This window comes from Engraulis encrasicolus, chromosome 18, assembly GCF_034702125.1.
Source record: "Engraulis encrasicolus isolate BLACKSEA-1 chromosome 18, IST_EnEncr_1.0, whole genome shotgun sequence".
NCBI lineage: Eukaryota > Metazoa > Chordata > Actinopteri > Clupeiformes > Engraulidae > Engraulis > Engraulis encrasicolus.
In genome coordinates, this window is record NC_085874.1 from 38899503 (window position 1) to 38917002 (window position 17500).

General features: G+C 45.5%; 1 protein-coding gene across 2 annotated transcripts in view; it reads right to left on the minus strand.

The window, feature by feature from the left end:
* The window catches only part of slc24a4b (solute carrier family 24 member 4b), a 96016-nt gene that overhangs the window by 34205 nt on the left and 44311 nt on the right, over nt 1–17500 (minus strand). For both annotated transcript variants that reach the window (XM_063223591.1, XM_063223590.1), the window contains exon 3: nt 6073–6149. In XM_063223591.1, the coding sequence (XP_063079661.1) occupies nt 6073–6149 (77 nt within the window). The remainder of the gene's footprint in view (nt 1–6072; nt 6150–17500) is intronic.

Below are 17500 nucleotides of genomic sequence, written 5' to 3' on the forward strand. Positions count from 1 at the left end.
TCAAAACTTTTTTTAAATTGGTATCCACATATTGTGTTTACATGCACACACACATATAAATGGACAAAATAACATCCACATTTTTAAATATCAGGACATGTGCAACTAGTAACTTTATTATCCAATAGTAGTCCCTGGATGCCAATTCTTTATAGAGTGTTTTAATGCCTCTTTCACCCCCAGCCATTGCAGTTTTTTAAACAAACATGCCATACATCACAGAGAACCAGATTACCTAAGACAACTTTGAGTTTACACTCTCTACCTTTTAAGTTTTTATATAGCATTTCTGTCCTCTAACGAGGTGAAGTTGTAATACCGTCATCTAGTGTAGTGTGTGCTAGTGTGAACAATTCACTTTGTTTTTAGGTTTTATCTGGTGTGGGTTTTTTTTTTTCAATTACTACTCCTGACTGTGTCTCATGCCTGGCGCCACCAAGTGTGATGCAAGTACAGGTGCCCCACAGGGACAAACTGAGTTCTAACTAATGTGACAAATAAAAATCCTTATCGTAAATCCATCCAACTGTGCTACCCCCACTCCCCACGTGAGATTTATTGGCATGGGTTAGGGCTGCTCGATGATGAGAAAAAACAATGTCATGATTATTTCAGTCAATATTGGTATCACAATATTTTTAGATGATATTTCATATAAAGACAAATCATTTTGCTAAACAATTCACAATCTTCCCTCTCCTCAGCAGTGTGGGTGGAGGGCCATAAAGAAACACACAGTGGTGTTTTCTGCATGAGTGTTGGGTAGCAGGTCTGCTCTGTCCTCTCAATTGCTCAAGTGGAGGGGAATGTCCTGCGCATAGCATAACCCACCGTTTGGCAGAATAGACAAATGACAAAAAGTATTGTTTCAACTCGATATTGTTTGACAGAGGCCTTGAGATCACAATATAAATGTGATGTATTGCACAGCCCTAGCCCTTCTACATGGGTAGAAGTTTCAATTTTGCTGTCAAGGTTGCCAGTCAAATGATTTCCAGCCCAAAAAATGCTCAAAACCTGCCTAGAAGCACAAAATCCCGCCCAATTCTATTGCTTTCTGCGGCAAAAATTGGGCGGGTTTTTCTGCTGAATGCCATTTTTACCCGCACACGGCCATCCTAAGCAGCCCAATTGGGCGGGAAACAGCCCAATCTGGCAACACTGTTTGCTGTTGACCTAAAACAAGCCTGACGGTACTCCTCCAACACCAAGGGAGAGGGGCTGGAAAAAAAATGTTTTTGTCTAAATACCCAGGTCACCGGTCCAGCTGGGGCTCTAACGTAGTGGTTTTCCAAGTGGCGGCCAGGGACCCCTGGGGGGCTGCGAGGGGGGTGCAAGGGGGGCCGCCACCGCAGCAAGTTGGAAGGACTCATTGGACTGAGGATTATTGACCACTCTGATGTGGACTAGAGCAGTGGTTTTCCAAGTGGGGGCCAGGGACCCCTGGGGGGGCCGCGAGGGGGGTGCTGGGGGGTCCGCTGCTGGTTGGCAGGAAAAGTATAGCGAAACAAAACAAAAAAAATCTAAAATGAACTAATGTACACCACCATAAACCAAAATGAACTTGAACAATATTCTCATTATTTAAGAGCTGCATAATACTAATCTACTGCATCTCTGAACATTTCTCCTATTATAATTATGGTGACACTTTATTTTAGGGATACATATAGATTATGATAGCACTAATACATACAATGTCCCTGTATAAGTAACTTGTAAGGCATGTACAGCTCCAGGCCACTTTATTAGAATAGCATGAAAAAGTTGATTTATTTCCATAATTCTATCAATAATGTTAAAGTGTCATGGTTTGTAGATGCATGGCCCAGTTGTTTAACTATTCCAATCATTCAAGTTTTTCTTTTTACATAATTTGGCCTTCCAGCTCAAAAAACCCATGAATTGGGAAATTCGCATTATTAGAGTATTGTAATAAAATCACAATTTTCTTCATCAAAATTCGTTTCACATCAGTGCACATCAAATCAGTTGAAATTTGGTACTTTCTACATAACATGCAATGTTCAATACTTGGTTAGGACTCTCTCGGTCTTAGTAACGGCCATGATGCGTTTAACATTGAAGTCAATGGCAGAAACAGTGCATGGGAGTAATGGAAGGCCAGATATCCTTGATTCTTTGCCGTCAGCTGTTCTTGTTTGTTGACCTGGTGTCCCACACTTCACTCTTCAATATACCCGTAGATACCCATGCTACGTTTTGGTGTTAACTCACCAGTTTAATTCTAACTCACCAGAAATAAAACCCCTTTCATTTTCAATGGGGTGTCATTTCTGGTGATTTAGAATTAAACCGGTGAGTTAGCGACAAAGCGTGGCATGGAAATCTACAGGGTATATTGAAGAGTGAAGTGTGGGACACCAGGTCAGCTATACAAAAACAGCTGACGGCAAAGCATCAAGGATATCTGGCCTTCCATTACTCCCATGCACTGTTTCTGCCATTGACTTCAATGTTAAACGCATCATGGCCGTTATTATTAATAATATTAAGACAGAGAGAGTCCTAACCAAGTATTGAACATTGCATGTTGTGTAGAAAGTACCAAAGTTCAACTGATTTGATGTGCACTGATGTGAAACAAATTTTGATGAAGAAAATTGTGATTTTATTACAATATTCTAATGATGCGAATTCCCCAATTCATGTTTTTTTTTTAGCTGGAAGACCAAAATGTGTAAAAATAAACAATTTAATGATTGGAATAGTTAAAAAACTGGGCCATGAATCTATAATCCATGACAGTTTAACATTATTGATGGAATTATGGAAATAAATCAACTTTTTCATGCTATTCTAATAAAGTGGCCTGGAGCTGTATAAAGCAAAATCAAACATTTGTTAGGCATGTATTCGGGATTTATAATAAGGGATTTATTACCAATTTAACCTTAGTAAGGACCTAGTAGGCCTTAGCGTTTGTTTAGTACATGCCTTACAAGTTACTTATGCAGGCATTAACATTGTATGTATTAGTACTAATAGATGTATCCCTAAAATAAAGTGTTACCATAAATATTATTTTGTATATCAGAATGGGGTCCTGACACACATGAACTATGACTGCAAAAGGAGTGGCACAGAAAAAAATAGCGCTGCACGACCCATGCAAGGGGGGCCTTGGCTGGAATCTACTGGCACAAGGGGGGGGGGCTCGTCATGGTCAAGTTTGGGAACCCTTGCTTTAACCACTGGGCTCTGGACTGCCAACGCCTGCAACCCGGGTTCGATTCCGGCCTGCAGGGCCATTTGCAGATCCTTCCCCATCTCTCTCTCCCTGCTCACTACCTGTCTCTCCACTATCCTATCCTATCGTGAAAAATAAGATCTAAAATTATAATAAATAAATAAATCAATAGATAGAGAGATAGACAGTGGCCACCAAGGGGCCAATAACGAAACAAAACAGCTCTCAGCCTAAACACAGAGCGGTGCTCTCTGGCACACCACCATGAACTCCTTGCCCAGCTCGGGTGCACAGTGTTGGGGGAGGAACAGACAGTACGGTGAGGATGCCCTCACTGGCCCTCTACTGTTACTGGGCTCTTTCCAATATCAAGTCAAGTCAAGTCGGTTTTATTGTGAATCTCTTCACATGTGCTGGTCATACAACGAATTGAAAATACGTTTCTTACTTTCCCATGCAGACAGACATAGACTGTCTATACTCTAGGTGTGGACATAGACAATCAGACATAGACAGTATACATACATTACACCTAGAGTACCTATACAATACCCATACAGACATATAAAGTGCAAGACTGGGCAACAGCAGACATACATAGAACATATATTAAAAGAGGTAGTGATGTGCATTCCAATATCCAATATCCTCACTCCTGTCCTCCCCCCAAGTGCTTGTGGCCTTGTGACGACGCCACAAGAGATCATTGATGACAGAAGTTTAATTCAATATCTCCCCAAAGCACAGTTGAAAGGTCAGTCTCTCATTTGCAATCGGGATGTTGAATGGGGAAAAGTCACATTGAAAACTGAAAGTAAAGTCTGCGAAACCAAGCTCCCGTTTCTCTTATTTTAATGTGACGTTTCGGGCCGCATGCCCTTCAGCGGACATGCCTTGGTGTCGCAGACTTTACATTCAGTTTTCATGTGATTTTGCTTGTCCTGCACCCAATCTTTTTGAGATGGATGTGCATGTTTTTCTCTTTTTCACGAATGGGGAAAAGTCCCCCGAAAGTCGTTGTGGCTAGGTTGACAGCGGGTATACTTCACGTGTCATGTGAAGCACGAGTATCCACACACTGTTGCTGCTCACCGATTTATTGAACACAAAGTTTTGACCTCAGGCGGTCTTCGTCAGGTGTTCAATAAATCGGTGAGCAGCAACAGTGTGCATATTTTCTTTCTTCTTTTATGCACGTTCGTTTGATCCAGCACCTGTTTTACTGGATGTGCGCGCATCACCTACACTACATGTGAAGCAGAAGGCCACAAACAAAGGTTTAGGACGCGAGTCAGGATATTGGAAGAAAGAAGAACGCCCCATCCACAGCACCCCCTGAAGTTTAATTCAATATCTCCCAACAGCACAGTTGAACGGTCATTCTCTCATGTGCAATCGGGATGTTGAATGGGGGAAAAGTCCCCCAAAAGTCGTTGTGGCTAGGTTGACAGCGTGTAAAACGTAATTGTTTTCTCTGTCATGGGAAGCTTGAGGCCACAAACACAAAGGTTCAGGACGGGAGTCAGGATATTGGAAAGAAGCCTCCCCCCCCGTCCCCCCCCGTCCCCCTGCCTTGTCCCCCTACCCCGCACCCCCAACTCCTCCACCCGTCCCCGTCCTCATCCTCGTCCCCCCCCCCTCGTCCTCGTCCCCGTCCCTGTCCCGGGTCCCCCTGTACCCCGTCCCCTGTCCCCCTCACTCCCCCCCTCGTCCCCGTCCCTGTCCCCCTTCCCCGCCCCCCCCCTGTCCCCGTCCCTTGTCCCCCTCACTCCCCCCCACGTCCCCGTCCCTGTCCCCCTTCCCCGCCCCCCCCGTCCACGTCCCTTGTCCCCCTCACTCCCCCCCACGTCCCCGTCCCTTTCCCCCTTCCCCGCCCCCCCCTGTCCCCGTCCCTTGTCCCCGTCCTCCTCCCCTGTCCCCCAAAACCCCCTGGTTGGTGTTGATGGGGGTGGGGGTGGGTTTGGGCAGACCAAATAAGGTAACACGTGGGCACAGGGAGCCTCCTGAGGGAGGCTTTACTACTTACACAACAGTACACATTTACACTTATATTATATCGCTTGGATTTTTGCCAATGGTGACTGCGTATTAAATGCTTTATAAATGATTTATTTAAGTGATATAAATGATTATTTACTGTATCATTTAATGGCAAGGCAGTCTTTCAGTCCTTCACTAAAGCTGTCCTTTGAGGGCCAGATGCAGCCCTTCGATGGCAAGATTCTGGCCCCCCATAAGGTCAGAACAAAATGAAACGAATATGTGTGCTCAGTGGCCGTGCCATAATTTGCGATCAATAACACTTCAGGTTGGGGATATCTCCACTATGCATTCACATGAGAGTGAAATCTAAAACAGAGTCATAAACAGGTCATCCTTAGGCTACTAAGAAATAGAGAAGTAAATATCTGTTCTGTCTGGAAAGCTTTCCGTTAGTTTCACACCCTAACCTCTGACACCACGCTGCTCGCGGTTCTACAGATCCTATGTTCGGCCCCTTCACTGGAGGGAATTAGAAAAACTGGCCCTCTGTGACTTTTAATTGAATACTCCTGGACTGAGGGTTGTAAGACAGAGCCTAACAGCACAGGGATATAAGTTACCGAGATATTGATGGTAAAAAAATGAATTTCAGGCTCATATTTTCCCTACCCAGCAAAACTCTTCTGAGTTTGACACAACTCAGAGAGAACAGGGCAGAAAGACAAAGATACAATATTTCTACACCCGATTCCCACCGCAGGACTGCTTGTCAGTAGACCATGACAAATGAGGTTTGTATGCAGAAAGGGGTAGGCGTATACCTGAACCTGAAAGTCTCACACACATGCAGTTAAAATGCACACAGTCGCGCCACCTACCGCTGCAATGTGCACCAAGACCGCTCCACTCTGTCTCTCCGCATTGGTGAACAAGTCATCTGGAAACTCGTGGATAGCTGCAGAGAGAGAGAGAGAGAGAGAGAGAGAGAGAGAGAGAGAGAGAGAGAGAGAGAGAGACAGACAGACAGACAGACAGACAGACAGAGAGAGAGAGAGAGAGAGAGAGAAAGAGAAAGAGAAAGAGAAAGAGAAAGAGAAAGAGAAAGAGAGAGAGAGAGAGAGAGAGAGAGAGAGAGAGAGAGAGAGAGAGAGAGAGAGAGAGAGAGAGAGAGAGAGAGAGAGAGAGAGAGAGAGAGAGAGAGACACAGAGACACAGAGACACAGAGAGAGAGAGAGAGAGAGAGAGAGAGAGAGAGAGAGAGAGAGAATAAGAGAGAGAATTAGAGAGAGAGAATTAGAGAGAGAGCCAGACAGACAGAGATAGAGAAAGACAGGAACATAGATGCAGAGGTGAGATACTATACAGGAAAATGGCGTCAATCTGTCAAAGACTGACTGTAATCAGCCTTCTTACTGTGTGGCCTAAAATAGATGAGATTGGTGTTCGCTTCCCTCTGGCTCTACAGTACAGTACATCGCTACATCTACAACAAATGAAGGCCTGCTGTAGCGAACGCAGATAAATTATTTAGTTAGACAATCCCATGACAAGACGCACTGCGGCTGATGTAACCTTGCGGCGAAAACTCGACATCCAAAAAAAGAAAATTAAACCACACGCGCGCGCACACACACACACACTTGGGACACGCACACATGCACACTTTACTTCTTTATTTGGATTGACAGATACACATTCATGACATAATCCAAACTGGCATTAAAGGAGCATTATACAACACAAAAAGTTTCTGTTCGTAATGTGGATAAATGGAGATGTGTATGTTTCCAAATAAAGAAGTTACCAATTATATTTTAAAGAGACAGAACAGAGTCCACAAATCTGGCCCATGGACTGACCAACTAACACGCATGTGTAGACATGACAAAATGTGTGCATAAGGAATGATCAAAGAGGTTGGATTAATAAAGAGGATTCAAAACCCGCCCACCCAATGCAAAAAGTGTGCTCAAGTTGGGTCTCCTAAGGGGGCGTTGTACCCTCCTTCTTCTATTTTTGAGGTGTTTGCACAAGAAGTGCGCTACCGCCATCTACAGCGCTAAGGGGACTCCATTTATTCTCAACCTCTGGACTCCGAAGGTCTCCTAACCGAAGGTGCCCAGCGGAGGCATTCACCCGTCATAAAGTGGATACCGGTATACATTTTATGTACCTAGCAGATGTGTCTTTAGAAATATTAAAAACAAAAACCCACCATAACGTAGGGTTGTTAGTCATCGTCAACTCACCTGCAGGCCTCAAAACAGCACCGCCTAGAGGCCACAGAGGGGACATACTCTTGTATGTGTGAGGCAACCTTTGGGCTACAAGTCTGATGGCCACACCGCCTACCCATGACTGCCCATGTGTGCATCCCAATATGTGACCTTGCCTCCTCCACTTGTGCTTGTCTCCTCGTCCCGCCCCCTGGCCCCTCCTCCGTAGAGAAAAGGATAAAGTTTCCCAGCTGTCAGCCTCGCCACAACAACTTTTGAGGGACTTTTTTTCATTCACCATCCCAATTGACCTTTCCGCAAACTCCTCCCCCCTTAGCAACGGTTGCTATGCGAGTCAAGCTTTCACATACTCCAGGTTCTCAGCATTAGAATGAATGGCATGCGACATGTTTTAACCCCTGTCAATTTCGGCTCTGCCCATGGAAATCACAAGCAATTTGTTGAGAAACAGCAAAATTATAAGCTAAAAGTTGACAAAAAGGTCTGCAACAGGATTATGAAGGCTACATCCACAACATTATATGCTGTGTTTGTAGCCAGATGAGACAGAGGGTAAAGCCTACAGATCCCAATGTAAGAGGCAAGCACCTAATAATTTACAAGAGCAGCAGTGCTTATGTAGGCCTAGACCTAAAGCAGGGTAGGTCACCTTTATCACACGTTGCATTAAAATGCACATGATTATCATATTTGTTGCATTAAACCCATGTGATGGTAACAGATGTCAAATTTAAACATTCCCACCTGTAGCGCTCCAGTCTATTGCTCCCACATCGTTGACTTGGCTTGTTCAACACATTTGACCTCATGCAAGTGAAAGGCAACCCTTTGGAACCCCAATCCTCCACAAGCTTCACACAGCAATGGCACAATGATACCAAAATAAAACCAGTGCCTGTGTCATCTGTGGTTGCTCCAAAAGCAAAGGTGTTTCTATAAGGTGTCTCTTACGGTCACTAGGAAACCAGTAAGCCTACAGTTCAGTAAATAGATAAATAAATATGTCCAGTAATCTACAAATACATTGGCTACATTGTAAACAGTGGAAGTTAGAGAGAATTTCGTTGTAGGCCTACTGCCCTCCCCGCCTGGAACTTCAATGTGACAGGTGACAAACTGGCTCTCCTACTGTACAAAGGCAGACAGGAACACCTGAGCTATTTGGTGCAAACCTCCTGTGGACATCACTGTTGTTGCAGACCACACATACCCTCTTGGAGTGGCTTAAGTCATCAGGTAATTCACCATGACATGAAATGGGTTAAAGCATTTAAGCAAAAAAATGAAAATACACAGGTCATGACAATATGCATGATGATGGATGGTATTTAATACACAATAACAAAATAATCAATACATAATACACAATAAATACACACAGGGCTGATGTTGACTGATTAAATATTGTGCTCACATTCTGTAAACTGATGTGGAATCTTTTGTAACCAAATACTTGTCTAAATGTCATCAGTGTCAATAACAGCTCACTACACAAAGGAAGGTCTGGTGTGCCACTGTACCTGGATTATTTAAAATGTTGAACTCATACAACAAGGTATTAAACTGCTCATAGGTGAATCAAGCACAGTAGCCTACTGGAAATAGCCTAACACATCACTTTCATGCACAGACTCTGGTTTAAACACCAAAGTGGCGTGTAAATGGAGTTTGTATCCAAGTTGTTGGAGCTGGACATCCTTTGCCTCTAGTTGTACAGTCAGCTTGGTTATCTCAGCCTTCTGAGTGGCCACCATGTCCCTCAACATCTGAAGCTCATCTCCATGATCAGTGGTGGGATCTGTAAACAACAAACAACAACAACAACAGGAAAAGTTAGCAAACTGCATATAAATATCTCTCGCTCGCTCGCTCGCACACACACACACACACACACACACACACACACACACACACACACACACACACACACACACACACACCATGGTCACTGGTGTTTGAAGCACTTTGTTCCACAGTGTCAAGGTGTTCAGTGGAGTTTGAGCTCTCTCCTCGTACCCTGTAAACAATCAGTTTGACTTTCCATTACATTTTCATAGTAATGCAAGGTTGATGCATGTTAGTGTAGGGCTAAGATGTGTTGTTGATGTTTTGAGAATGATGACTGGGTACAACAATCTCTATTAATGTTGCAATGTATAACTAAATAATCTCTGATTGAAGGCACTAAAATAAAATGCACATTGTGAAGTACAGCACATCTGGGATCTTAAATCAATACTATTAATTATTATTCAATCTCAGTTCAGTTGCAATGGTTACATGAGGTGGGATTCTAACGCTAATAGCAGAATACTTTGCCCAGCATAGCTGATGCGAACAAGTGGCATCCCACTTTAAATGCCATTGTACAAGATAAACTTTTCAACTGTACACAACATTAACCTTACTTTGGTTGCTACTTGCATGCATGCACAATATGAACAGAACAGTCAACAGTGACAATAAACTTACAGTTAGCCTATGCTAAATGAGGCTAACCCATTCAATCCAGACCAGCTATGTGCTATTATGATCATCCACACAGTTCTAGTTGCCCAAAAATGCAAGGTAGTGCTACTAAATTGTATTTGAAGTAGTGGTATCATCACGTTTTCAATGAGGTAGGTGGATTTTAGCGACATTAAATAGCTGCTTACCTTAGCTTGCATAGTGGCTTCTGTTTACATGCTGCTGGTGGTGGGGTAGTCCACCTTGTTTAGTCCACAGCAGAAATTTCTCCATCTCGGTCTTTGGTTTTGGGAAGGAATTAAATGTAACCCCTCCCTCCAACTTTTTTGTATCTCCGTTGTCGGAATTACACACGCCATACGCGCAACATTTCATTTTATCTTCCAAACTCGGTATCTCTCTCATAGACTTCCATTCATGAAAATGGCTGGCTTGACCAAGGTCCCGAGCTTAGTAACTGTTGCTATGCTATGATTGGTCAGTTATCATTTTGGGGGGTGGCCGCGGAAAGGTGAATTGCAAATGAGAAAAAGACTTTACAATTGAGCTTTTGCAAGATATTGAAATATAATGCTGTTGTCAGTGATGTCATCATGACGAGAAGCAAGTGGAGGAGGCAAGTGGAGGAGGCAAGGTTGCATATTAAAACGCACTCCAGATGTTAACAGGTTGGGGTCGGTGGCCTGTGAGTTGTTATTCCAATCTTCGAATATTTTTATGCTACTGCATTACAACAGTGTTATGACCACATAATGACACATAGTGAGCACAAATGGCACTACAACTGGGGTGATAATCTATAAACCATGTTATATACTGAACAATTAAGGTAACTTTATCAGTGATTTTGGGCAACCTGGATTCAGAATTTACAATCCAGCGATATTCCAAATGACCTGGTTTTACCTGTCCAATTAGACGATCACCTGGTTGTTGAATTCACAGGTAAAACCAGGCCATTTGGAATACTATGTGGCATTATGTGACTCTATAGTCGGTTGCCCATCTCTTAGGGTGCTACCAGAGATTCTTTAAGTATATAGAGATATGCCAATGTAATAGGTTGCTATGGGCACCTAACATGACCAGGTTCCGGTCTCATATTAAAACGCACTCCATGTGTGCATGTCTGTGTGAGTGTGTGAGCGGCCAGGCCTGTGCTGCCACTGTATTGCCTGCGTCTATTAAGGGACACGACCCTATACCCACGCCAGTGACGCCATCCCTCTGGTCATGACTGGATTGAGTGAGTACACGCCTACTCCACACAGGCGCACACACACGCCTACTCCACACGCACACACGCACGGTTTCTCTCCCTCTCTCTCACACACTCACACATGTAACAGAGGCCAACTAGCAGATTGTGGCTTGCGACGTCAGTAAATCTCCCTCTCGAGGCCCCATACAGTATCCTAGCACTAAGCTTTCGGACTGGTCCTCTAACTCAGCGGCATCGCGCTGTGCCCCTCATGTGAATTGGAGGCGCAATGACTAGGAGGTGGTGGGTTTCGAGCCCGAGAATGGTGGACTGCACAGGAACACCTCACTTACACACAAAAGGATCTGGTGCTGGGCCGAGGGAGAAGGCGTGGGGCAGAATTGGGTGCGCATTACTTAGTATGTATTGGGTGGGTGGGGGCCAACTTGGGGGGGGGGGGGGGGGAGGGTCTTTCAGATGACTTTGTCCTGGGCCAGGCCAAAACTGTCAGCGGCCTTGCGCTCCACAACACTGGATGCAACCTTGCGTCCTCCACTTGTGCTTGTGGCCTCGTACCAGGAAGTAATATGGCATGATGACTTCACTGACAGGCAGCAGCATTATATTTCAATATCTCGCAAAAGCTCAATTGTAAAGTAATTTTCTCATGTGCAAACTGGATGGTGAATGAAAAACGTATTTGTTTTGTCCACGGAGGAGGGGCCAGGAGGCAGGGCAAGGCCACAAGCACAAGTGGAGGACGCAAGGTCGCATATTGGAATGCATGCACTGGTAAATAAATCCAGGCTTCATGTCAGGATCCATGTCACGTGGTCACCAGGGCTGTGATAGGACATGAGATGGCATGACAAAGGGAGTATTTCAGAGGCAGGGAATTATTATTTTGTTTATCTGCTTTCTCTACATCCAACCCACTGCACCACAGACTCACAGCATGGTAAAGCAGAATCCAGAATCCAGCACCCAGCACCACCTCCATCCACCCACCACCCGCCCCCCGCCCACCGGGCCACAGAATCACAACATGATAAAGCCAACATCTACCATCGGGCACCACCTCCCTCCCTCCCTCCACCTCCCCCCACCCAGCAGTAGAATCACAGCATGGTAAAGCCAAAATCCAGCATCCAGCACCCCCTCCCCCCACCTCACTCCCACCACCCCATCCATCCAGCAGCAGAAATACAGCATTGTCAGGGCCATGTTAAGATGGCCTGGGGCCCCTAGGCTATAAGTTGCTGTGCCCCCCCATCCCCCGATGACAAATTTACATAGACAATGTCATAATTACAGGCTAGGAACTAAGGATAACATGTCTACCAACTGTACTCATTTTTTTTTTTCAATATTGCATTTGGTCACAGATCTACAAGTACACGCATTTACATTTGTCCAATCGGGGGCCTCCTGGCAGGTGGGAGCCCCTAGGCTGCAGCCATATCTAGCCTGTGCATTAATCCGGCCCTGAGCATGGTAAAGCCAGTTCAGCTCGGTCGGTAAAGGGGAACCTTAGCTTGGCTCAGCTTAGCAGTATGTCTAGAGAGGCACACCATACAGTACGGACACCACTCTTTGGTCAAAGCTTCGTTTTGGTTTGGCGTCCAGTCCAGACAGTATCTTGCCCAGTGTCTTGCCGTGTCAGTTAGCATCTTTTGCTGAGGAACAGGGTGAAAGCCCACCTGGGAAACTCCAACTCCCATTGTCATTGTGACACAGCACACAAATGTTCACTGCACACTGCACACAACGGAATTGCATTTTATGCCTCACCAGTGCAAAGGGGCAGCCCCCAATGGCACCCCAAGGGAGCAGTGTGGCGGGACGGTACCATGCTCAGGGTACCTCAGTCATGTAGGAGAATGGGGGAGAGCACTGGTTAATTACTCCCCCCCACCAACCTGGCGGGTCAGGAGTCAAACAACTCTGATGCCCTAACCGCTTACCCATGGGTGTCGGAGTATCCTGCTCAGAGTTGACATTGGATGTCAGTCCATCTGTGTGCGTGCATGCGTCCTTATCTTTAACATGCCCGTGTGTGTGTGTGTGTGTGTGTGTGTGTGTGTGTGTGTGTGTCTGTGTGTGTGTGCGTCTGTGTGTGTGTGTGTGTGTGCATGGGAGCGATTGAGTGACTAGTGACCTTGTCCCCATCTCTGACATTTACATGCACACAATATAATGTACATTTTATTGGAGTCCAACTTTTATCACAAATCACATTTTCTGAATAATCCAAGACATCCAAACAAACATCATCCCCCTCCACGCGCACGCACGCATGCGCACGCGCACGCACACACACCCGCACACACACCCTCACACACACCCTCACACACACCCTCACACACACCCTTGGCTCAGCGGCAGTTATGTTTTAATCTCTCCCCTAGGATGTGTGTGACCGCTTGTCCCCTGCTCACTTACACTCTTGCACATCCTATTGGGCACATCCCTCAAGACACTTATTCCAATGCACGCACACACACACATGCACGGACGCACGCACGCACGCACAATATTTATGTAATTCAACTAAAACACTGCATATAAACTATAAACTCAGCTCTGTCCCTGTCTGCCTGTCTGTCTGCCTCTCTCTCTTGCCCTCTCTCGCTCCCCCCCTCATCCTTATCAAACTTCACTGTAACAACAAATCTTTGCAGAACAACGGACGGACGGACATCAAATTCCTTGCACAGGTCATACAGTAGTATTACTGCTCAAAACAACTACGGTTATCCTGTCATATTCTGCACATCCAGGAGACAAAAGCATTCATAACAATCTATCACTCATTTGATTAGATTGGTCAGGGGTAGTGGATTTACATGTTCAATGTGTCTGGGTCTGTTTCTATACCCGCGTCATTGTCAAGTTCCTTGTAAGGTATATATTGTACCGGTATGTCACTTTGTCGGCACTGTCTGTTGCTGTTGCTTGTGTGGTGCTGCAATCTCCCTGTCTCCACAACAAATGTCTGCCTGGTGGAGGAGACTTACCGCAGAGATACACCAGCGGCGACGCGATTCAAGCGACAGAGTGTAGCAGCAAGCGATACGAGAGATTGAGGAGACTAGAGTATGCCCGTACAGGCAGAAGGAAAAGCATTCAAGCATTCCCATTGGCTGTGGTCACTGACCTCTATACAGTCATTGGCTGTCGCGACTTGTCGCCGAACCGCGTCATAGAAAGTTGAAAAGATTTCAACTTCAAATTGTCGCGCTCGTCGCGCAAAACGCTCTAGTCTCCAGAGTCGCTTTTGTCTCTCGACTCAAAACAAAGTCAATTACTTCCGTCGCTCGACTCGCTCAGATCGCCGCTGGTGTATCTCTGCGGTAAGGCAGCGTTTATACATACCCGGCTACTTTGATAATAGTCTGGTCATCTAGGTCCATACGCCGTTAGAGCAGCACAGTCCAATAAATTAAATAAGTTAATACAAATCTTAAATATCCCTAAGTGGTATTAAAAATGAAGTATGCATTCCATGTACATATGTGCGGTCTACACTACAAATGGAGAAAAGACTATTTATACTTGTTTATCCGGCTGCAAAGCATTCTCAAACGTCTTCCAGAAGGCAGGAGCTCATATTGCTGGCTGAACACATGCAAAGGGTCCAGAGCAATCTTGTCTGCCCTTCTGAGTGATTGTCACTCAGTGCAACTGTTTAGTAAAAAAGCCGCACTTCCGGATGAGGTTCTTGCAGTTTTAAAACTGGGTTAGCATGGCAGACAGACAGACGTTTCGGCCTAAGCCTTCTTCAGCGTCTTCAGCGTCTTCAGCGTGGAAAGACGCTGAAGAAGGCTTAGGCCGAAACGTCTGTCTGTCTGCCATGCTAACCCAGTATTAAAACTGCAAGAACCTCATCCGGGAGTGCGGCTTTTTTACTAAACATGAACTTTGCTGTTTGCTCGCACCCGAAGACTTTGTAAGAAACATTTGGGAGTTGAGCGCACTTTCTCTATAAAGAGACTGTTCAGTGCAACTGAACATCAAAGCCCATTTGGGGAAACTCCAACTCCCATTGTCATTGTGACACATTGGGAGCACTCCATAGCACGCAAGAACTCACTACACACAACGAAATTGCATTCATGCCTCACCCGTGGTAGGGGGTGGCCGCCAAGGGAGCAGTGCGGCGGGACAATACCATGCTCAGGGTACCTCAGTCATGGAGGAGGATGGAGGAGAGAACTGTGACACCCTAACCGCTTACCTATGACTGAGACTATGACTGTATTGTATGTACTGTATATGTATACAATACATATGCAATAACCACCATCACTACAACAAATACAATCTTTGGCTCACACATAGCACGCATGTCAAGCTCTCTCTGGTCTGCAACTAAAAAAAGACCACAAGTTAAACAAACAAAAATACTTCATCAGGCCACAAACCAGATGGTTATGTACAGGCAGCTAATAAAAGGCACATTATTCATATCACCGATGGATGTAAAGCGAGCGATCATAAAACTGAGTCTCTTCAAATCTTTAAGCTATAGTCACACAGAGGAGCTGTTCATCACTGCAGTGAGAGCAGCAACTGTATCGACTGCTGAGTGCTCAGACAAGAACTTTCTCTTCCTGAAATAAAAAACCCAAAACAACAAAAAAAAAAACGTAAAAGTAAAAAAAAAAAAGAAAGCACCACTCCTAGCTGCCTCAGAGGCATCGAGAGCAGAAGTGTGGTGATGACGTTGGAATATGGAACTGTGGGATGGAATCCAGGGTACGCCGCTTCATGGCGTTATGCAACTTGCTGCTGTGGAGGGAGAGGAAGGGGAAATGCTGCTGTTGTCGCATGTCTCAGTGTCTCAGTCTCAGTACGCATTGGGGAAAGAAAATCAACTTTTCCTCATAGATGCAGTGGGGCTCACTACCTGGCCCAAGAAAGTATGCAGTGTGTGTGTGTGTGTGTGTGTGTGTGTGTGTGTGTGTGTGTGTGTGTGTGTGTGTGTGTGTATGCACCTATTTGCGCGTGTGTATGTGTATGTACACACGCATGTGTGTGCATGTAATCGCATGCATGTATGTGCATGTCCATGTATGTATGTGTGTGTGTGCGTGCGTGCTCATGTATGTGTGCGCCTGTGCGTGTGTGACAGGCTAGAAGGAGGAGACAGGAGAGGTCTGGAGGGTGAAGCGGGGAGGTGAAGAGGAAAGAGAAAGGAGAGGAAAGGAGAGGAGAGGGAGACAGGAGAAGAATAACAGACAGGAAGGAGAGAGAGAGAGAGAGAGAGAGAGAGAGAGAGAGAGAGAGAGAGAGAGATGAGAAGAATAGCAGAGAGAGAGAGAGAGAGATGAGAAGAATAGCAGAGAGAGAGAGAGAGAGAGAGATGAGAAGAATAGCAGAGAGAGAGAGAGAGAGAGAGAGAGAGAGAGACAGAGAGAGAGAGAGAGAGAGAGAGAGAGAGAGAGAGAGAGAGAGAGAGAGAGAGAGAGAGAGAGAGAGAGAGAGAGAGAGAGAGAGAGAGAGAGAGAGAGAGAGAGAAAGAGAGAGAGAGAGTAATTGTAAGCAATAAGCAGCAGAGCAGGAGTGAGAGATCTGCTCAGATGTGTTTGGAAACAAGACAACAGCGAAAGACATGGGTGGGAAAAGGCACACGCACACGCAGACACACAAACACGCAGACACACAGGTACGCAGGCAAGCACACACACACACGCACACACACACCAGGAGCAGCAGCAGAGGGATCCAGAGCCTTAGCGGCAGGTCGTAGGTTAGAATAATGATTCTCCGTGCGCACGTGCACACGCACGCCCCTCCAAGGTCACCCTACCTCTGGCATCGCCATGGACAACCATCGCTACGGGAACGTCAGGCGCACAGCCAGCTGCATTTAATCACACAAGTTGACTGGCCAAAATTAATACTGAAAATGAGGAGGCTGGGAAGACAAAATACACTCACACATGCTATACACACACACGTAGTATACACACTCACGAGCAGGCGGGCATACACACACACACACACACACACACACACACACACACAGTGGTTAATTGGAAGTAATAACACAACACGCACACGCGTGGGTCAAAGACGTCCAACATGTTCTTCAGTGCAACGGATACTTTTGCTTACTGTAAATGCAAAAAAAGATTTTTTTAAATAATTTTTTTGGCTTGGCTTTCATGCATTCACTTTTCATGTTTTTCCACTGTTACAAGTAAGCAAAAGCATCTGTTAGCACTGAAGGACAGTGTCATGTTGGACGTCTTTTGACCCGCGTGCGCACACACAAACCTTTTTTAACAAACACTCCCTTGACCTCATTTTAAGCCTCCCAACGCCCCCCTTGACCTCATGATAACGTGCCCCCACCCCCCCCCTCCCACACACACACACACACACCCATTGCAT